At 36.5% G+C, this 22,111-nt stretch overlaps 1 protein-coding gene across 5 annotated transcripts; it reads right to left on the bottom strand.

Annotated features, from left to right (window-relative positions):
• Positions 1–427: 427 nt before the first annotated feature.
• LOC137132111 (phosphatidylinositol 3-kinase regulatory subunit gamma-like) lies at positions 428–21,347 on the bottom strand. 5 transcript variants are annotated; one of them, XR_010915070.1, is made up of 13 exons: positions 20,788–21,345; positions 17,604–18,353; positions 13,872–14,006; positions 13,293–13,398; positions 13,023–13,121; positions 9,357–9,537; positions 8,487–8,609; positions 8,186–8,328; positions 7,885–8,061; positions 7,022–7,093; positions 6,543–6,704; positions 5,209–5,500; positions 428–3,433 (listed from the first exon to the last, which is right to left on the bottom strand). XR_010915070.1 is itself a non-coding variant. In XM_067514224.1 (12 exons), the coding sequence occupies exons 2-12, from the start codon at positions 17,875–17,877 to the stop codon at positions 5,438–5,440; spliced, it is 1,530 nt and encodes a 509-aa protein (XP_067370325.1). In that variant the 5' UTR covers positions 17,878–18,353; positions 20,788–21,347; the 3' UTR covers positions 428–5,437. The 5 variants fall into 5 exon arrangements, 4 of the variants coding, with proteins under 4 accessions (XP_067370325.1, XP_067370323.1, XP_067370321.1 ...); XM_067514224.1 differs by having other exon boundaries at positions 428–5,495; positions 20,788–21,347; XM_067514222.1 differs by having other exon boundaries at positions 428–5,500; positions 8,487–8,606; positions 20,788–21,346.
• Between the last annotated feature and the right edge of the window lie 764 nt (positions 21,348–22,111).

Below are 22,111 nucleotides of genomic sequence, written 5' to 3'. Positions count from 1 at the left end.
CAGCCCCACACAGTGTTTTTGGCTCCGTCGCACCAGTTGTACAAGCGCAAAGTCTCTGCTATTATGATAATTGTCACCACGGATTTGTCTGCCACAATTTTACATTCAGGCCAACTTCGTTTTTTGCATTCGTGAGACCTGTAGGTTGAAATACTGTTAATCTAATTGTGTAGATATTTAAAACCATCAGGTGCTGCAAATGTTTAAAGTGTAATAAATCTAGCTATAGTGTAGAAAACATAGTCTCTTCAGACTTTTGCAATTTACAAGCTTGTCTCTTATAAAGGCTACTAATGCATTGTAAATAGCATTTTGTTTTGTTTTTTTACACAGTACATTGGTAATGCAGGCCTCTGGTCTTCAACCAAATGCCACCTTCCTTGCCCCAAGAAAAAGTACAGAAATAATATTCACAAAACCCCTTAAACCATATTCTCAAATTTATTTTGGGATTTGAATGTCCATACATGAAGTACGAAAATCAGGTTTTACACAAACAAATGTTTTGAACTATCAAATTTCTTCAGATATGACTTCTAATGCAAACACAGGCTATTTTAATGCCTGATAAAACACAAGAAAATGAATGTTACTGCAATGATTTCCTCGGCCATAAACCGAGGGAAGCTAGATGTTTTTCGTTAAAGCAGAAAAACAAGTCCATACAGCTACAATGAAGTTACAGAATCATAATTTTACCAGGAACTATGGAGAATTTAGAGAGAAGTAGAAAGGTATTTAATCACATCCACAGCTCAAACTGAAACTAAACATTTATAAATATACAATATCCTTTGATTTCACACATTTAATAAGGTTGATAATGTCTTATCTAACTCGGGGTGAAAAGGATAACAAACATAGGTTGTACACAAAAAATGTTGTGGTCTTTTTTTGACAAATGTTTGTGCTAGATTCCACTGTTATAGCATGCAAGAATGTGGATGGAGATGAAAAAAACCTATGCATGACAGCCGTGTGTCAGTAAATGTCAGTTACCATCCACCCTACTTGTTCTTAACCCATAGCTAAACCAAACTCATAATAGACATTATTATAATAGACCATTTCTCCACTTTCTTTAAGTTTTCCAACTTAATAAATACACATTAAACACACCAAAACTATCTATACCTGCCACAACCTACACAACCAGTTCCTTCACTTAACTGCTCAAACATGTCAGGCCTACACGACAGTCCACCACCATATCTTTCAAATTTCAACCTTGCATCTCTACCTAAATGACAAACTACTTCCTGCATTGTTACTGCAATTTGACACCAATGTAAATATAATTCCTAGGGAGAGAGAAATAAAAATAAATAAATAAATCATAAGGAAAACAACCTCCCACTAGGAATTTAACCTAGGATTATTAAAAAAAAGTCATGACCCTCACCACAGGCCTTGACCAACAATATTAATTTATTTAAAACTAGCACCATTTCTCTAATTCAGTCATTTCTGCATTACATGGTATCAACACTATCAAATAAATCCATAGCATCAACCCAAGAGAATAAACTTGATTAAGAAATCAATTTTAAGAATTCTTCATAAAGGCATCCACCTAAGTTTATAGCAGTTCTTACTACCATTTAGGTGGGTTTAATTTTCCATGCCACAAGTATGGAATCTAGCACAACATTTTTACAAACATTAGGAAGTTGCTCAGGAGTAACAATAAATCTTGATTTGGTGTTGACATGCTACTAAACTGAGAAATTCAAAGGAGAAGAGAAGTCTAAAATCAAAATCTAAATGGCAGTCACTTTTTTCTGGCATTTATGATCTTGAAAGGTCAACAGACCAGCAGAATAGATTAGTTAAATAGCTACCTCTTTACAATGACTGAAGTAAAACCTCAACCTGCTTTTTAGACAAATAGTGCCTGCTATAGCTGGGTATAATTCTAAAAATACAACAGCAAATGTATAATGCAATGGTTGTCAAAACACTAGATAATTGGTAATAAAGAATGCCTTTGTTGGAAAAAAAATATAGAGAATATATTTCTATAAAACTCTGAAACCAAAGGCCAAACCAGACCCAGTTTGTACAGTTTTTATACAGTATATATGATACAGGGGCAACAGAAAAAGACCACATCAATCATAGATGTCTGACTTTAACAAGGCTAAATACTAATAAGAGGTCAGCTAATTAAGGGGGGTTCAAAACTTTATTTTAGTGCTTCTTAGTGCTACAACATATCAATCTCATCAGCAACTTCTCCAGATTTAGCACCACAACACGTCCACCTGCTTTAGTAACAGGGTGGATATTTACAAAGACGTTAAGTCATAGTATCTCCACTTCTCGAGATACTTATGTGCAAATACTATGCTTTAAATCTAAACCCCAAAGCAGTGGTATAGTCTGTTTGTGCAAATATAATCTTTATACCTTTTCTGTATTTTTTTAAAATTAAAATTAACTCAGAAGCAAAGTTCCTAGTATTCATAACATTAAATAAATGTGTTATTTGAACAATTAACGTAATTATTGTGCAAATAGTAAAAAGTAAATGACAGAGGACAGACGCTTACATTTTGGTTTTACATGCCATTGATGGACATTTCATAATACTAATTTAGATTTATCCATGTTTTCTGTTTAACACATGATTGTAAGATGGAAAACAGAACAATTTAATAAACTTCCTGTGAGGCAGGAAGTTCTGGTTATAAAAGATGAAAGTGCAACACTCTGATGGAAACATAAGTCTTTTGTCCACAAAACAGCAATATGCTAAATAGACTGCACATCTGTAACACGTACTGTAGGAGTGTAATACCTCTTTGTTTATGAGCACTGTATATTGCAAAAGTGCGTGAACAGCTCAACAAAATTAATGTTCTTACTCTAAATAGCAATTATGCTTCATATTTTAACTGTACATCACTCAATTGCATATGTGTGTGTTCACAAGCACAACAGAGCATGTGCAACATTAATAATTTTAGTTTTACTTTGAAAAAGATCTCACAGTAGTGCCCGACTGTATGAGTGACTATTAATGTCGAGGAAGTGCAATTAAAAAAAATTTAAATAAAAAGTACCAAGTACCAGTGATGAAAACAAAGCAAAAACTCTTTTGCACACTGCAAATAAAAGGTTTAAGCTAAGGTAATGAATTTGGATTTTACAGCTAGTGATGAAATTACAGTGTACTAGAATAAGTATTAAAACAGTACCCAGCCTTAATGTTAATTTTCTGAATTGCAATATTGTTTACCTAGGTAATGTTAAATAGTGACATGCAAAGTCAAACATTTAAATGTATTTTACTGCCACAAAATAGAAGTTAGACACAAAATTCCCAGCCTCCTTTATGGCAATAAGCATTCGGACAAAACTTCAAGTGTACTTACACAACGAGCATATGTTTGAACAACAGCTGGTAAGAGAGATGTGCTTTCAAAGTGACCTATTAAAAAAAGAAAAAATACATGAATTTGAACATTGTAATGAAACCCTTGACAAAATGTAAAATCAGCTCTTCTTAAATTATTAACATTACTAGGCAAGTATTGCTATATAAAATGATTACTGTACTTACTCCTATAAAAAAAAAATAGTTGATTTACTGTCTCTATTAATAAAGTGCACACTCAGAGGATTCCCTGTTACTTATTGCCTGCTGGAGGGACCTGAATAGCCTGAAATGTAAACGGTTTTCATTTCAAATGGAAACATTAAGCATTAAATGTGTAATTTTGCCATTTTGAATATATACCTCACACTTAAGGAGAAAAAAAATGGTTTGTTCTGTTTTCTAGATGTCAGTATTCATTGAAGAACAATTCTATTCAAGAATAAATCTAATAATAATAATTCATTCTAATAATACGCATTTTATAGTAATATACTCTATTTGGTCCACCATAGCTGGAATAATACGTTATTAGTCAATAACTAGCCACAAAAACTAGCTAGCATGCCTGTAAAAGGTTATAGTAATAATTTTGCAACAGTTTAAGCAATCATACATTATAGGTTGTTATACTGTATGTTGCAGTAACACTAGCTCCTTTTTAAATACTTATTATTTGATGTACATGTTTACCCTCTCTATCTTTAGATTATCGTTTCCAGCTGTACCCTTTAGATTATTGCTAGAATTGAAGAATTCGCTGACTTCAAGACCCTTACAATTATGAGTCTTGCTTGAGATAGGATTTGTATTAATTATTGTCATGTATATTTTAAGCACATGATATACTGTATGTCATGTGCTCTCTTGCATGTGATGTTAATTCAATCTGGCAGACTATTCTGTTTCACTTTTACATTTTGATTTAAATATAAGGTTTTGAATATTACAATGTGCTTAAAAGCAATAATTTACAGAAAAGATTCTACCTTCTATAATATTTGTTTAATTTAATCCATGTATCTAACTAAAGTGGCCTCAGAGTTCCTTAATAAAATGTTTTCTTTACGAGAAATATGATGGCAAAAAAAGAATCTCTGAAAGGCACCTTACAACCTTTTCCTTTAGAACTGTAATGCCATAAGACCATTGCAGTGTATTATGACTCCACGTCAGGCTGCACAGCACTTATCAGAGCTTTATGATCACTATCTCTTAAGAAAACCACAGAGAAATCAGGTTAAAAACAACAGAGACTAAATCAGAACACGTTGATACTGAACATGTAAGTAATAAACAATGTTTTGGGAGTTGATATTTAAAATTTGTTTGTAGAGAACTAACTGAAATGATTCTAGTATGCATATGTGTCATATCTACTTCACAGTATTCACCAGTTTATATAATATTACTAACACTAGCTATTGATAAGGATTGAGCTTACAGGAACACATGTTACGCAAACTTTGCCTTGATTGTCGCATTATTGGTCAAAGTATAACAGGTTTTCCATCGGAAATTTTTTTGTTCCTGTAAGCTCTTGACTGTGCTCTTTGTAAACTAAATTGCTTCCATTGCATTAGTGACCATGCACCTGGTCTTGACACAAATGCAAATTTTGTCAGGACTTGCGCACTGCACATGATAGGGTTTATGTGTCGACATGGCATATGTTGACTTGGTCTGTTATAAGTAACTTTGCAGGGCATTTTAGTGACTGTTGTTCAGTAATGTTTTGTAAGCCATGACATCATAGCAGTGTTCTATTTAAATTTGGATAACTAGATCTTTGTACTGAAACTAAAATATTGTATTTTCACAAAACAAACCGTTAAATCTGGTAACAGTGTGCATGGTACATTTGGTGCATCCTCAGTGCTAATACAGAGAATCTTTGGGAAAGTGCCATCAGGGTGGCGTGCTGGTGTGTCTCAGCTGGGCTGCTGGCTGAGAGCGGGCCAGGCCAGGGTTACATTCAGCTGTTGGTTGTGTTGGATCAGGGATGTGTGTCGATAGTGGAGGACCAGCTCTCTCAGCGATGAGTACAGGTTGTAGGGCTCAGCAAACCCATATCCTGTGGATGTCCTGTAGATCACGCAGTGTTTCACATCCCCATCTACACTGTATGAAAAGAAATATTTTTTAACCAAATGTTAAATTTGGGGCTGTGAATCAGTTTGAAATTCTTTTAATTATTTCACTCTTTCACATTTCACTCTGATTAATTGTAAAAAATTAGCTGACCGAATTTGTACTCTACCTGACTGAGGTCATCTGGTTCAGGTGACAAATTAGAGGAAATATTGATGTTATAAAAATTAAATGAAGAAAATTGTGGTAATAAATTTCCCACCTAGCCACCTCAAGGGAATTCCCTGATACCACTTTTTCTGACATATAAGTAACACATTTGAGTCCTTGTCTATACTCATTTTGCTTTTAGTATGAGTTGCTGGACAGTCAATTCAGTGCTGAGTCAAGTTTATAAGGGACATTGGCGGACACTGCCGACACAAATAGTAGTGGGGACACACCAAAAGACTTTCAAAGTCTAGACAGTTGACACCTAAACACTGTTACCACAGTAGTACCACTGTTACCACTGTCACAGATTTTTAGTCTCTGACAGTGTGGAAGGAGCACGCACCTGAATACTGGAATTTCTTAGATACAAAAACTCACAAAAAATGGAAATGAAAGTTCTTGTGGGTTTTTTCCAAAACAAATATGGCAGTGACTAGGGTTTTATAAATGAAATTTTCCTGAAAAGTATAAAAGACTGAGCACATATTTGAGGTGAGCTCCTGGATGACGTGTGGGAAACATGTACTGTAGAGTCTACAAAAGAATACAGAGGTAAAATTACTTTTGTATAACAAAGACTGATAAACAAAACCTGAGACTGCTGTCGGCATTGAGACACCCCTAATTTTCTCCCCCTGGCCTATTTAGTGAAGTTGTTATTGTTGGCTATAAAAAAAACTACACCACAGTAAGCAGGCAGCCTATTAAAATTCCTGAATTACATCAAGATTTATTAAATGCATATTGTGTGGCGATTCACAAGTTAGCAACAGGCAAGACAAGCATTTATATATGACTTTTAAATGTTATTAATTTTAATCGTTAAATACCTCAAATATACAAGTGTCAAGAAACTCACACGACAGAGCAAGCAAAAGAGCCTCTCTGAGTCTGGCTGTCTCTAATTAGGAAGGTCCCATCCCTCTTCCCCCTCAGCAGCTCCTCTGCCTCCTTCCGCCTCATACCACCAGCATACCAGCTCCTCTCATCCTGGTGTGTGTCATCGGCCAGGGTGTACGGGCTAAAGGAGGATGGGATAGTGGTGCATTTAGATTAGTTATAAAATATATATGTTTAAATGCATATTTCTCAATACAAATACAGGGATTTTCCAGCAATCACCAGGCATTCCTTGTTTGATGCCTTGGGAGGTAAGTTCATTCCAGAAACTTAACCTTGATTCATTACCCTCTGCTAATTGATAATAAAGGAAAAAATTCACATAACACTGTTGCCAAAGTTAGCTTGTAAAAAAATCTGTAGCCTGTATATGTGTTAATCTATGTGTAAAAGTTGTGCTTTTCTGTCATAATGGAAACATTATGAGTTCATACTCACTCTTCTTCTTCATTCCTGATACCCAGCCAGTCATTAATCTGGCTCTGTCTAGTGCCTTGCTGGGTGAGCCATCTAAAACATGGACACAGCACAGTTAGTTCTTCTATTTTTGTTAGTCAACAAAAACTAAAATTGTTGAGGTCTAAGTTTTACCAGTAATATTTTCATTGACTTACATTGACTCACATTTGTAATATATCTTCAAAACTAAATATACAGCTGTCTATGTTTTGTAGTTACCATGTCAAAGAGTTTGTTCCTGCACACAATTTCGACATCTCTCTGATATAGCCCAATTTATGGCCGATTAGACAAATTACCCACTCCACTGACTGTGTTTCTATCATTTCTATACTGTACAGTACATTTCAAAAGTGGAAACTAATCATTATGGGAAATGATTATTTAAGTTAAGATTTTGATATTCTCTTTTAGCCAGGTTACCCATCCCCTAAAATAACATGTCACTACTTTGTTTTTGGGGCAGAATTTTTTTTTGTCCAAGTTTTCCAATGAGTTTCATCTCCTTCATGCATCAGTACACATCCGATTTGCTCTAGGATTTGTGGCCCCATATGGTTATAAAACTGATAAACGGTCAATGAACTGCAATGCACTGTGTGTACTCAGCATTTATGCTACAGCAGTTTTTCTGTAGGATCAGACCAGATGGGCCATTCTTCACTGTGCATGTGTATCAGTGAGCCTTGGGTGCCTTCATCCTTTTGATAAGTAGGTTCTGACTACTGCATTCCAGGAACATCCCACAAGACCCGCCATTTTAGACATGCTCTGACCCACACATCCAAACATCACGACTAGAGCCCTGTCAAATTTGATCAGATACAACTTCAGAAACTTACAGCAGATATTGATCTCTGATCTTCTTGAGTCGCACAAGGTCAGGCTTCAGGCTATTTATTTTCTTGTCAACTTCCATGTGAGCTAATGCCTTATTCTTTAGTTCTTCTTCCAACTTTTTCTTGCTGTTGTGGATCTCTTCGACCTTTGACTGCAGCTCATCTGAATTGCTTTGAATCCTGGATCAGGATAAAGAACAATTTTAGTAACCAATGGATATAATATTTATTTCTCAAACAGCACAAAAAGTAAAATGGGATGCATGAAAGTGACCACATATGGGGTTGGTGTATGGAAACATACTTGTCAGCATCTGAGCTGTTGTCTAATGTGAGGAACATATCAATGTATTCCTTGCTATAGCGTTCTTGCGTTTCACACTCCTCCTCAAAGATCCGAATTATTTCACTGAAAGCCTCAATGGCAGTTCTCTTGCTCTGTAGGTCCTAGGGAACAAAAGAAAAAAATAGTTTCACCTTCAACACAGTCTTAAGTTGTATTGTGTTTTAGCAGTCAAACTAAATTATTTACTTAAACTGTGCTGTTACCCAAAAAAACTACAGTTACTCGGTATTAAGACTAAATGATAAGGATGCTGTTATACCTGGGAGGTTTGGTTAAACTCCTTAAATAGATGGCCATACTCTTTGCTCTTCTCTTTGTACTGATCCTGAAAAATCCTTAACTGTTCTCCAACTGCATCAATGTCAACTTCCATCACAACCTGCTGTTGCACCAACAAGAACATAAAATGTATTTCAGTCCTATATTCAGCACTAGTACCAAACCTTAAACCAAAAACGGCAATGTAGAAACATAATGAAAATATGTGTCTAGTTTTATGAGTTCATTTATAGAATGTAACAGACTCCTCATTCCTTCATATGGATCAGAATTTTTCATCTACTCCTATTTGTATTTTCCGTTAAGTCGGAATGTTTGTGTGTCTGTGTCTGAATGTTATGGGCACGTTTCCTATATATCATCAATTATTTGCCATGTCTGTTTTCATTGCACACAAATACACGTAAACCTTTCAAAGCTAATAAAACATGCTATCTTGTTTCAGAATCTTATCCTACTTATTTGTTCACAAATTGCCAAATTTCTTTGCCTATGACCAGATGAATGGAAACCCACCTTATGATGTATATTGTCTGATCTAAACCACAGTAACATAGTCTCTTGGACTCTTAACAGTGCTTTTCTGTTCATTGTACCTATACCTAGTTTTGATGCAGACAAAGGTTTATAGTCAAGTCAAGTCAAGTGGCTTTTATTGTCATTTCTACTATACACAGTGGTACACAGTACACAGTGGAAACGAGATAACATTCCTCCAGAACCAAGGTGCTACAAAACAACACAATTTGCAAATACTGGTACAAAATATTAATCAAAATGATAATTATTCCTATGCATTTAACAAAAAGCAATGGAGCCATCACAGTCACAACTGGAGATGTACACCTACCTGCTGGTATCTTGAAATGGGGTAGAGTAGTCTTGTGTCGAGTTTAGCATTGTACTGGGCTAGTGACTTTTTCTGGTAATATTGGATTAGGTCCACCACAGAGGGGAAGGCCAGTGGCTCAGAAAAGCCATACCTCCCACCATGATGAAAAATCTTTATCAGTCTGTTCGAACCATCTTTTCTGTAAAGGTCAAAGGATAACTGTTGTAAAGAGCCATACTAAAAGGAATACTGAAACATGTACTCTACTGTGCTCGCTTTAGGAGGACACCATTGGAAAATGACTAACCATGGAACTGTTAGTTCAATAGTAGTTGAATTTGGCGTCACAGTTACTATGTTTCACTTTTTCTTTAAGATTAGCACCTGGGGAAAAAAGTCAGTTTTCTATCTGATACTTTGGGGTGGCAGAGTGGAAAACACTGTAGCGCTGCCTCCTTACAGCAAGAAGTTCACTGGTGTGAATATGGGTGAGTCCAAAGGGACCTTTTTGTATGGAGGATGCTCTCCTCATTCTGTTGTTGGTGTTCTTTGATCTGAATCTAAGGACATGGTCTAAGGTCCGAATGTGGATTGTTGTAAGAATGGTTGTCTCTGTACTATATGTCTCTTTGTGTCAGCCCTGAGATAGACAGCTGACCTGTGCAAAGTGTACCATGCTGTTACATGCGATAACAGCTGGAATATGATTCAGCACCCCTGCAATCCCTGCACATGGGAGAAGCGGTTCCAATAAAGAATGGATGGATGTGATACTTTGACACCAGTAATTGTTTAAATAAATGAAATATGTTGATTTATAGCTTTATCTTATGCCTCCTGTCTTATCTTTTGGAAAATGTAAATAATTGTACAATATAATAGACTATAACATTGATTAAATCTTATTTTGTAAAACTGGTTATCTTACATTGAACATTGTGGCAATTCAAATTCCAAGTGGTCTGCAATTTTGACCCCTGACTGGTAACTTGAGAAGTTATCTGAAACTGTTGGGGGTTTGGGGTGGACTTGACATCACTGGGATGCCACTGGTCCTGCTGGACTCAACATACTGTTAATTTACTGGGTGTGGTATATAAACTGCATATTTTTCTTTAGTTTGGTTAGGTGCAAGTATTCAGCATTGACACTGGCTGGATGTCTGACATTACTGTAACTTGGTATAACTTTTTTGTAACTACCTTTACTTGAACTTAAGTTATCAGGTTACAGTTGGTTTTCTTGAAAAACCTGGTTTCCCAACCATGTAAATAGAAAACCTGATTTCGGGTAAGGGATTAGAGAAACCTGATTTCCCTTGCTAGATTTTCTGCCATGTATATTTGCAACCAGAATCGCTATGACAAAAGACTACAGGCAGGGTAAGCAGTGAAATGAAATGCAGAACAATGCTGATTTGTTTTTAAATCACTGTCTGACCAAACTGTCTACTAAAACGGACACAAAGTGGCCCAAACTCATATACACCACAACAACTGTGATCCTTGATATGCTTGGTTGAAAGACCACAAATTTATCCATGAGGTGCAGTATTCTCAATGGAAACCGAGATTGGAGGCTATGATCAAGGCAACAAGGAGTCATGACGAAACCAGGAGAATAAACAGGATACTCCCAGTGGCAGGGTAATAAAATTAGAGAACTCAGGGCTCTAAGAGCTTTCACTGAGAACTAAATGGGGAAGTGGAAAACAACCCTACAGAACTTTTTTTTTGCACAAGTCAACATCAAGTGCGGCTTATAACAAGGAGATGCTCTGTCCCCGCTGCTGTTCGGCATAGGCCTGAACCCCCTCGGCCAGATCATCACCAAGAGTGTTTACAGATATTGGTTACGGAATGGAGCGACCATCAGACGCCTCCTCTACATGGATGCCATCAAGCTGTATGCCAAGAGTGAATGAGACATTGACTCACTGATCCATACCACCCGTATATGCAGCCAGGACATTGAAATTTCATCCGAACTAGATAAGTGTGGTTTGGGTAGTAATAAGGAGAGGAAAGGTAGTCAGAGCTGAGGGGATTGTACTACCAGAAGGCAAGATGGCAAATGTTGATGATAGTTACAAGTACCTGTGGATCCCACAGGCAAATTTAACTATTAAGAGGCCACAGGGAAAGCGGCTACTACTAACTACCAACAAAGAGTAAAGTCCTAAGAGGTCAGGGGTAACACTGTCATTTTTCAAGGTCTGAATGGGAAGAACAAAGTCTAGGAAATTAATACCTATGCCCTCCCGGTCATCAGGTACCACGGAGGAGAAGGAAGCTTCTTAAAATACATGGTTTTACCCCAAATCCAGCATCCTGAGACTGTACACTAAGCAGGAGGAAGGAGGCAGAGCATTAGTAAACGTCAGAGCCACTATTCAGGTTGAAACAGCCAAGATCCATGAATACATCAGAAAGATGGCTCCATGTGATGACGTGCTAAGTTAATACCTCATGCAGCAGAAACTAGTGGAGCAAGGGAAAGAAGAGCAGGAATCCTTATGGATGGCAAACCCCTGTGTGGCATGTACCACCGTCAGATAGAAGAAGTGGCAGATTATTGAATAATCTTGCCAGTGGCTGGACAAAAGTGAACTAAGAGACAGCAAAGAGACTGCACTAACCCTAGCGGCACACAAAATACAAGGTCAAAAGAGGCCAGGGGGTACCATACCAGGTAGGACTTTAGGTGCATGCTGTGCAAAAGTTCCCCTGAGAAAATCCAGCACTTAACAGTGGGGTGTAAGATGCTAGCAGGCAGGGCAAACATTGAACGCCATAACAAAGTGTATCACAGTGTACCAAAACATCTGTGGCGACTACGGGCTGGAAGTCCCAAAGTTAATGGGACACGCCTCCAAAGGTGTTTGAGATTGACAGAGCTAAGATCCTGTGGAACTTCCAGATACAGACTGGTAATAGGCAACCAACCAAACATAGTAGTTGTGGACAAACAGAAGAACAAGGCTGTAGTGGTAGATGCAGCTGCTTCCCGGGTTACAGTAAGTAAGCTGTTTACTTAAGGGCATGTAATCTCAGTCACAAAAATCTAAACGCAGCCTTGCACACACCTACTTGCACAATGTCATCCAACTAACATGGTTTCATGTTTCAATCCAAATTAATATCAGCTATAAAATAGCGAGTCCGCAGCCTTTAGTCCTCTTGTATGGTCTGCACAGCAACTTGACTTCCACATAGCTGGTGTATTTTTTTTTAATTCGCACGATGCATAACTGATTTTATAGACTGCAAACTGGAACAACATAGAGACGATGCCCATCAATGACAATGATTCACAGTATTACATTTAAAACGAGCAAAGTTTAAAGTTTAAGAAATCTAGATTTACTTGTTGTGTTTCTGTTCCCTCAGATGTGAGATGGATAACTGAAAATTTCAGTTGTGCAGAAAGTTATGTTGCTTACTGCTGGATTCTGTGCTAAACTCCAATCAGCAACGTTTTGTATCATAAATCTTCAACTAAAATGAAGAAAAACCAGGAAATGTATAAAGTTACACATTGAAACCAGGAAAAAAATTCCCACAAAATTTACCTTTTTTTTTTTTAATTTACAGCAACCATATCCCTACATTGTAAATAGTATATGCAGTTTTCAACACATTCTGAGGAAGGAATTACAATTTAGATTTAAAAAAAGTACCTTACCTTAGTGTGAGAGTGTATTCCCCTTTATTCCTATTGGAAGCATCTCGAACCAGGAAAGTGCCATCAGCAGTGTTTCTCATCATCTCATTTACTTCCTCCCTTGAAAATATACAAAGGCAAAAAAGGTTTTAATCAGTTCCAACCAGAATTTTAATTTTAAATATTCTAATATTTGCTATTAATTAATGTCTATTTATATACATTTGAGGGAAGGAAATATTCAGTTCTTTATTTTAGCAGGGTGAGCATAAAAACCATGTAAAATAATACCTTGAGATGTTTCCCCAGTACCACTCTACATCGGAGAGCTGGTTGTCATCTGCACTGGAGTCACATACTGCCATAGCGTTGGTTATGTTATGCTTGGGTTGAAGTGCTGAGAATGGAAGCAATAAATTATTAATTCACAAAAACAGAAACACTAAAAAAGACAAATATCCACAGATGGTAATCTGCAGAAGAGTCATTGAGTCTTTTTTAATCATTGTGTATATATATTTAATTATTTATGTATGTCTCCTACATATTCTGCACAGTGGGCATTTTTGTTTTTTTTAAAGAGGTCCCTAATTTATTCTTTAATATCAAGCACCAATTCAGCATAATAGGATAATCCATCCTAATATTCATCATGTTTTTAGTTACTTATTATATAACTATCATCCTTTTTTGGCTGTCAACAATTTAAATATATTTAGTCCTTCGAAAAAGATAATTAAAACCTTTTGATTAAAAATGTGTCACAAAATAATAATAGTAATAATAATAGTATTATTATTATATAAATATAAAAAGTACTTGACCTGCTACATTTTCTAACAAGCAGAACAAATGGATATTACAGACTACCTCCTTCCTTGGCGATGTTGTTTCTTAGGGCTTCATGGGCAACAGGGGCAGAAGGGTCCTGCAGGAACTCTGTCAGAGTGTGAGACTGAGCCTCACTGTCATTTTGGCCCATCTTAGGCTCCAGGAAGTCTGAAACTTCAACCGAAAAACGACACAGTGTTACTCCTGATCACAGTTCTGGACAGTCTGTATTTTGTCGCTGTTCAGCACACACTGCTGGCCCACTGACAAGGACTCTAGTGGGAGATATCGTTGTGTTGCTTAGTCTTGCACCATGTGGGAGACTCTGTTCAGACTAGTTTGCTGACAGGTGACACTGTCTGACTGCCTAAAATACCAGAACTGGCACTCCTCAACACTCAGGCACACTCAGCCAGACTCAGTGCTGCTTAGGACTTGACCTCGCCTTGCTTCGCCTTGCCTCGCCTCGCCTTGCCTAACAAACAACAGCTGCCTGCAAAGAATGTCCATGTCAGCCTGAAGGACTGAAGCTGATGTACCACTGTGTCTGTTTGTGTTTATTGTCCATTTGCATGTGGCCTGTGAGCAGGGTAATAGGAGAACCTGTCTGTCAGGCATTTCCTGAAAGCGTTACATTTGTTGAATTGTTTACCAGTATGTGTCTATGGACACATGCACTAATACATGTGTGTAGTGAGAGATGAGCTGCTAGCAGTTGATGTAAATCATCCCTTCAGCACTTGTGATAGCATGCCTGGATTTGCATTAAATCGCTGTTACAGACAGTTGTATGTTAGAGGAATCGTACATTTGCTGTTGTAAAATTAGAAAGGGTGTAAACTCATTAACCCAGGCCGCACAAATGGCAAAGCTGTCACAACTTGCCTGGTATAAAAAACCCGTAAACATTGTGTAAACCTTTGAACTCATTAACTCCTTAAAACCAATTACTGCCGCTTATGAATTTGGTGAAATACTCTTTCAGGCCTCCCCTTATAACTCGAGGGAATCACAACAGTGTAGGCTACCTTTTGCTTATCTGTAGAGACTAATTAATTCTTTTATTTTCATAGAAAAATAAAATTGTGCATGCAGGGTGCAGTTACATACATCTAGTAATACTGACAGTACATTAAGTGGAATAAATTTCTAATCAACAAAGGTAAAGAGTGCAGGACTCAGAGGCATGCTGCCCTTGACAGTTATGTGACCAGATGATCTGTCAAGACTGAGGCTAGTTATCATGTGTAAAAATAAAGACTACTGGAGAAGGTCCTTGGTAAAATTAGTGGCGTGGCAAAGATTTAAGTTTCTAAATCTTACAATAGCTGATGAGCACCCAAGTTGATTTAAAGTTATTTCACTGATCTACAGGTTCATTTTTATTTAGTATCTTTTTGTGTGTGTGTGTGTGTGTGTGTGTGTGTGTGTGTGTGTGTGTGTGTGTGTGTGTGTGCGTGTTTATATGGCAACTGTTTGTAATTTTTCTTTTATTAGTAATTTCTAACATTTGTTTAAGGCGACACTGAGTTTTAACTTCACAAATTTACTCTAATATTTTGCACCTTGTCTCATATGTTTTGATTCTGTCAGTCACTACTTAATTTAGCAAAACTTTATACCATGTCAAAAAATACACTAGTCCCCATAAATATTACTACAGTTGATTCTCAGTCCAGTGGGATGAATGGAACTGTGTTTATACTATTATAATTCTACTTTTAGAACTTTACTATGATTTAATTTTTTTACTTGACTGTCAGACCTCTGCTTTTTGTGTTTATTTTTTTGAATATATTTTATAAAGTGATAGCTGTCATATGACAAGAATTTATATAAATAAGCCAAACTTGAGGATATACAGGATCTCTGAGCACAGGTAGGCAGTGATGCTGCTCAGTCTTCATCCTGACGGTAACCCCTCACCTAGACTTTTTTCACCACTCAGGAATTGCAAAGCAGCTTTGAACTATGATGCTGTTTACCTGCAATCTTATCAAACATACTCTGTGTTTCGTGGTTCAGGATGTGTGATTTGCGGGAAATGGTGCGGGGGGCCAGACAAAAGCCAGTGTTGAGTTTAAAGTGTTCAATACCTCGTTGCCCCCGCATTGTTTTACTGTACCTTCCTTGTAGGAAAGATTTGCTGAAAAAGTTACCACTTATACAAGTCCTCTCCTTTCTTGTTATGTGTCAGACATAAACTGTCACAGCTTCACATTTAAAAGTAAGAAATTATCATCTAGATAATGTAGCTAAAATTACACAAATTAACAATTTTTTTCCCCTTGGTTTGTCTTTAGCTTAGTTTCATTGACACATGGCCTTTTTGCCTGCTGAATCTTATATTTACAAACAATTTCAAGAGGAGACACCACACACAAAACAGTACATTACTCAATGAGAAATACTACCCTTATGTACTCTTAACTCATAAAATTTCTCTGATGCCACATTTGCTACAACATTAACTGCGGGGGTAGATCTGTGGATGATGACTAAAGTAAAGCAGAATGCAAGCTCTAATCCACTAAAGTTCTAAGATCTTATTACTAACAGGCTTGTTTCTCAGGATTATTTAAACATGTTTAATATTTGCGACTGATATAATTAACAACCAAGGAAGATCTACAGCAAAGTTATTTTTCACCTCTTTGTTCCTCTGTAGACTCTACAGCCTCTCAATCTAGAATCTCACCTTTGAAGTCTGTGCTTTGTTGGTCGTTTGTCTTTATTTTTTCTTCTTTTCAGCAAAAGTTGTTTCATTTATAAAACCCCAGTTAATGCCGTATTTGTTTTGGCAAAAAAACAAACAAGAATTTCCTGTTCTCATAAAACTCTTCACTGTCTAACAAGTCATACTAAAAGCAAAAACAGATTAGTACTTGTCAGCAAATACTAAAAGGTTAGTACATAACCCTGTTTGCAGAAAGTATTATTGGGACATTCCTAGTTACCATTACTCTGAAATATCTCACGGTCCCACTTTTACAATTTTTGGTATTTCCTACTTTATGAATTGAATATTTGTAGTCGGCATTACATTACTAAAAAGATGAAAGGCTGTTGTTGTCATTCACAATTGTCACCTCATCGCCGGGGCCAGGGACACCAACACCACAGTCTGACGTACTTAGCGTTACCCTACACAGGCTTTCAATCAGACTTCGTTTTGTTTTGTTTTTTGTTTTTGTTTTTTTATATAGATATTGGATACTTTTTTAATTAAGTGATTTTACCCTTTTAGTTTTGCTTTAACCATGCAAGTAATCATGTTAAAGGTAGCCACATAGGTAGAGCAAGTTGATGAATTAGTGTTGGCACGCAATGTGCAGTGATGCTTCAGTTGCCTGTTACTTTAACAGCTCAGCAATTGTACCGAAATTAGGTATCGTCATCTTTAAAATCCCGTCTGGTAATTACCCACTGGGCTTGCACCAGTACCATATTGGTAAGGGGTTCCCGAGCCAATTCCTATAGTCTTTTCTAAAACAAACTGTCTGAGCCATTTTAACTTTTTCTGATACGTAATATACTTTGTTAAATTAAAAAAATAAAATAAAATAAAAAGCAAAATCAGATAATTATTTTATTACTTTTGCTTTTATTAAGTTTATTCAGATTATTTTAAAGAAGTTAGTTGGTTTCTTTTATTCTTAGAGTGAAAGAGTAACAACCATTTGGTACAGCATATTATAGTTAGTATTGAAATATTTAAGTCCACAAATATGTTTTGTTACTAACACCTTAATATAGCATCTTCAAACTTGCCTTGATCTGCTGGTGATAGCTCAGGCCTTGTATCCATGGATATGTCTGTCTGTCGTTGTGATTGGTTGCACAGTGATGACCTCATTGCAGGAAATAAGGAACGGTGCTCAGGATTTTCCACCATATGGTTGGTGCTCTCACTGATGACTGCAGGCTTGTCACTGAGATGGAGAGATGCTAGTGATGATGTTGGGAAATCAGCTGGCTGGAATATGTTGTCCCCAGTGTAGTCTATGCTGTCTATAGGTCTGAGATGAAAACCCTCTTCTGCCATTTTCACAACACTGACTCAATAGTCCAGCTTAGTTATATTAACGTTGTGAAGCAGTGGGATGCTAGGAACCACAGTGCTGTTGATCACATTATCAGCTTCCGGTTTTACTCATGGCAGAGGATAAAGAGGGTGATTGTGCAGAGTTCATGGCTGCCCTGTGTTATGGAGACAGAGCATGTTCCTTAGCCTAAACCCCTGGTTTACCCACATCACAGAGCAGAGTGATGACATTGCCAGCGGATGTTTTGGGATTTTCCTACTTAGTAGTAGTTTTTTTGTGTATATTTAATAAAAGAGATTTACATCTGGGATCCACCAAAAGGCACCAGTTAGTTACTGAACAAACTTTGTGCTCATAGGTGACTTGACATTAATTAGATATAAATAGTCACTAGCAATCCACTGAAGAGTTATGGACTGAAGCACCATGGTTTGATTTCTTTCTCAAGGAATCCCATCAACTGATGTCACATTACCTACAAAAGAAAAAGCAAATTTGAAGAAACCGCACAAATGAATTGGAGTAAAATGGGCCTCGTATTTCACCTTGAGTATATTGCTTAAAAAATAAGTGGTATTGCACAACTATCTTCTACACTGACGTATTACACTGATCAGTCTGGTGCATATCACAGTTGCTATTTTAGGCTGTTAACCTCTTTATTCTCTCTTAATTTCCCAGACTTGCAGCCTAATATATTAATGTTCAGTATTTGTGAGACTGATTTTCTGCATTAATTAAATATCTGATATTGTCAATCAGAGCACTTCCTGTTAAACAAGTTTACATAAACTGAATCATCCATTACTGTCAGTGCTAATGCATTGAAATATTCAATTATGGTGAACTCTAGGCAAACTGCATACTGTAAATTTCTCATTATGTTGCAATTACATTTTCATAACTGTTGTGGCTATCTATTTTTTATATACAGGTATATAATTTTTTTTTTTTTTTAAGCAATGTGGCAAATCTAAAATGCATGTAGCAGCAGTATCGCAATCCTGGACTTTTATTATATTTTACATTAACAGGACAAACTACATCTGCTACTTTTCCAGTAGCAGATATTTCTGTCTTATTTATTTTTCTTTTTTAAAAATTTCATTCTTGTGTTTCAGATTGTTGCATATATTAAACAAAGAAACTTTATAAATATCACCCTCTCGTAATAATCACTTTCAGATCAGGTGAAGCAAGGTAATTCTCGGCCAGGCAGTAGATCCTGGATTTACAGTGTATGTAGTATAAGGAGGAATCTTATTTTCATCTGTTTAATGCAGGGTTTAGTAATGTAATATTTATAACATAATTCCAGAAGGCACCCTAGGTATGTCTCTAAAAACAGAAAAATTAGCTTGGACACATACTTAGTGTGCCTTCTGGAATTCTGTGTATTAACTTAACTTAAGATCTGCATTTATAATAAAAAAAGAACGATTTCCTAATGAGAGATTGACAGTTAAAAAGAAACCTCAGGATATTGTTTCTCCAAAATATATTGAAACTTACTTGTTGAATCACAAAAGTAAAATGACAAAAATAAGAAATTTAAAATTTTATATGAGAATGTATAATATGTTCATTAGGGATTACAGTATTTTGTGGGATTTGACTTGTCAGGGACGCTAGGTCAATCTTTTTTCTTTTTTTTTTTTTAACATTACGACCGTTGGGAGCCTGCAGTTAAATTTAGGATTAGTTAGCAGTTTATTATGCTCCTATATTATTTACAATAAAATGTGACATCCTATTAAAGAGATGCAGAGCGGAGGTACTGTACCATATCATCTAAAACATATTTTAGGTAAGATGTGGTTTTTTTAGTGTTGTTTTTTTTGTCTGTTCTTTGTAAACTTGATCGATGTGAATTTGAAATAAAACAGAGACAAAATTGCTATAACTGTAAACTACAGCTTGAAAAAAAATTACTGTATCATTTAAGTTCACTGATTTGTGATTTCTCTTGTTCTAATTGTGGACAAACGTTGTTTGGCAGGATTGATATTTAAATGAGGAGATATAGAAACTTGGTATCATACATTATTTGAAACATGGTCTGTTCCAATAAAAGAAGCATTTCCTTGTGTCCAAATCCACAGAATCATGCAACAATAAAGATTGTTAGTCAAAGCACTAGAAATGGCGTCTGTATCAAAACGCTTTCAATGGTTTGCAGCCATAAAGTCTTCACGGCCCATGCTACATGGTATCTAGTTTCTTTTGAGATGACGCGGGATAATCACCAGGATTTCTAACAAAGTTCATTTGTATCACATTGTTACTGTGACATTTATCACATAAGCCCATTTTCTCATTGTAATACTTGGATACTAAAAAAAAACTTTATATACGCATCCATTTGGGTTAGCACATATAGGTTCATTTATGTTTTCTAATTCAATTAAACATGCTATTTACTCTAGGATGTATTTTAATGATGATGTCATCAAAAAAAGTAAATATTGTGGTCTTTGTTTCAAGGATCTATAAGGAAAATTTCAAAATCTCATTACATCTACATATTGTACTGGGCTTGGTTGAAAATGTCGTATTTTCAATGTAGAGTGATTAAAGTCGATAATCTACCATCCAACAAATAGGCACACTGTTTTTTTTATTGTTTGGTTTGGGTTTTTTTGCTGATGACTGTCTTCTTAACGCATTTTTGATTGTAGTCTTATCAATCAGTGTTGCAACCCAAAAATGGGATGACTAAAGAACACCATATTTTCCAAATGCCCTAAAGCTTTCCATCGCCCTATACCTAAGCTTGTAATGACGAAGACATATACCGACTGAACATGCACGGAACTTTCAAAATGGCAACTTCTGCTGTAGATGCCATATACTGAAAAAAACGATACTTCGTCAGAAAACTCAAAAGTAGGGGACAATAATGCACCTACCTGGGCCAAGATAGAAGGGACTGGGTGACCGGGGAAGCCAACGTTTTATCTACATCCATGAAGCAGTGAAGAGATGTGGCTGGACGCACACGTGGCTATGATCAAACCAACCACCGGCCTCGGTCCTCACGCCATCCTATGTCCCTCCACCACCACCCCACTCCTCCTATCCCGGACCGCCTCTCCACTTGTGTCCTCCATCTTTTAAAGATCCCCTCTACTTGCTTGTTGTGCATCCCCTCTGAGGGACACGTTTTACCATGACACGGTTCCTCTGGGTATTTCTTCTTGTCTTCACTGATAGGTCTCATATCTTCATAAAAATCAAGGCTTTTCCAAGGCAATTCCCATTTTTATACTTTTATATGCAAATATGAAAAACTCCACTGACCTGACCTACAGTTTAAAAATGTAAAAAAATGTAAAAAAAATAATATGTATGTATGAAAAATCTCTTTAAAAAACTAATAGATTTAGAGCTTATGCAGGTAAAGCAAAACTAAAAGAGCAGAACCATTCTTCACACTGTAACTCTTTCACAGTTTGAGAGCACAGTGTGGATGCACTGCAGGGGGGACAGAAGCATGAGAATGAGTCGGTGGGAAAAAAAATCTATATAAATAAATAAGGGATGGATGCCACTGTTGCTATACAGAGCAAGGGGTTTAGTGGTTTCCTGAAATCCTATTGGCCGGCTTGTTACCATGTGCTCAGGAGTCAGCAGAGATGCTGCTAACAAATCAAGGAAATGTTCTAATATTAGACTCTATGTATCTAGGCAGCGGGAGCCCCTGACCTCTCAACTCTGCCAGTGTTACGTTCCACTTCACAGATCAGCATAATGAAAGAAGTGGTGTGGAAGTAACTGGTTAAAAAAAGTAATGGCACCGTAAACAAAACAGCAGACACAGCACCCCCACCACCCTACTTCCCTCCATGACCAGCCAGTACAGTTAGAGACAGAAAAGGAGGAAACAAAGCGAGCTTGTGCTTGCATTTCTGTATTTAAAAAATACACACTGTCACTACTATTTTTTTCTTCTCTGGACAATATGTAGAACATGCAGTTTGGGAAATATTGCTTTTGTTATTTGGGTGAGAGCTAGCTAATTAATTAAATATTAATCAATTGTGGCCGGTGAGCAACAAAAATAAATATTTTGTAAGCATGATTTCTATTATTCTACTATAATACCCTGCACACTCCTAAGACCCTGTATTTCTTTTAGATTTTATAGAAAATCCTCATACATATATAATTTTCTTATTTACTTATATGGTCTGTAAGATATTGATCATGCAAGTTTTTCTACTAATTGTCTTA

The sequence above is a fragment of the Channa argus genome, chromosome 8 (genome assembly GCF_033026475.1).
Source record: "Channa argus isolate prfri chromosome 8, Channa argus male v1.0, whole genome shotgun sequence".
NCBI classification, from domain to species: domain Eukaryota; kingdom Metazoa; phylum Chordata; class Actinopteri; order Anabantiformes; family Channidae; genus Channa; species Channa argus.
Note: the sequence above shows the minus strand (reverse complement) of the source record. Positions and strands in the feature narration are given on the sequence as shown.

Bases quoted from the DNA above. Each gene is read 5' to 3' on its own strand.
- LOC137132111 (XM_067514220.1), bottom strand. From the start codon at position 17,877: ATGGCAGAAGAGGGTTTTCATCTCAGACCTATAGACAGCATAGACTAC. The intron at 13,399-13,871 runs GTAGTCTGTAAT...TTCCATTCTCAG, and splicing joins CAACATCGCCAAGGAAGGAG to CACTTCAACCCAAGCATAAC. The intron at 7,094-7,884 runs GTAAGTTTCTGA...TCCATGTTTTAG, and splicing joins ATCAGAGATCAATATCTGCT to ATGGCTCACCCAGCAAGGCA.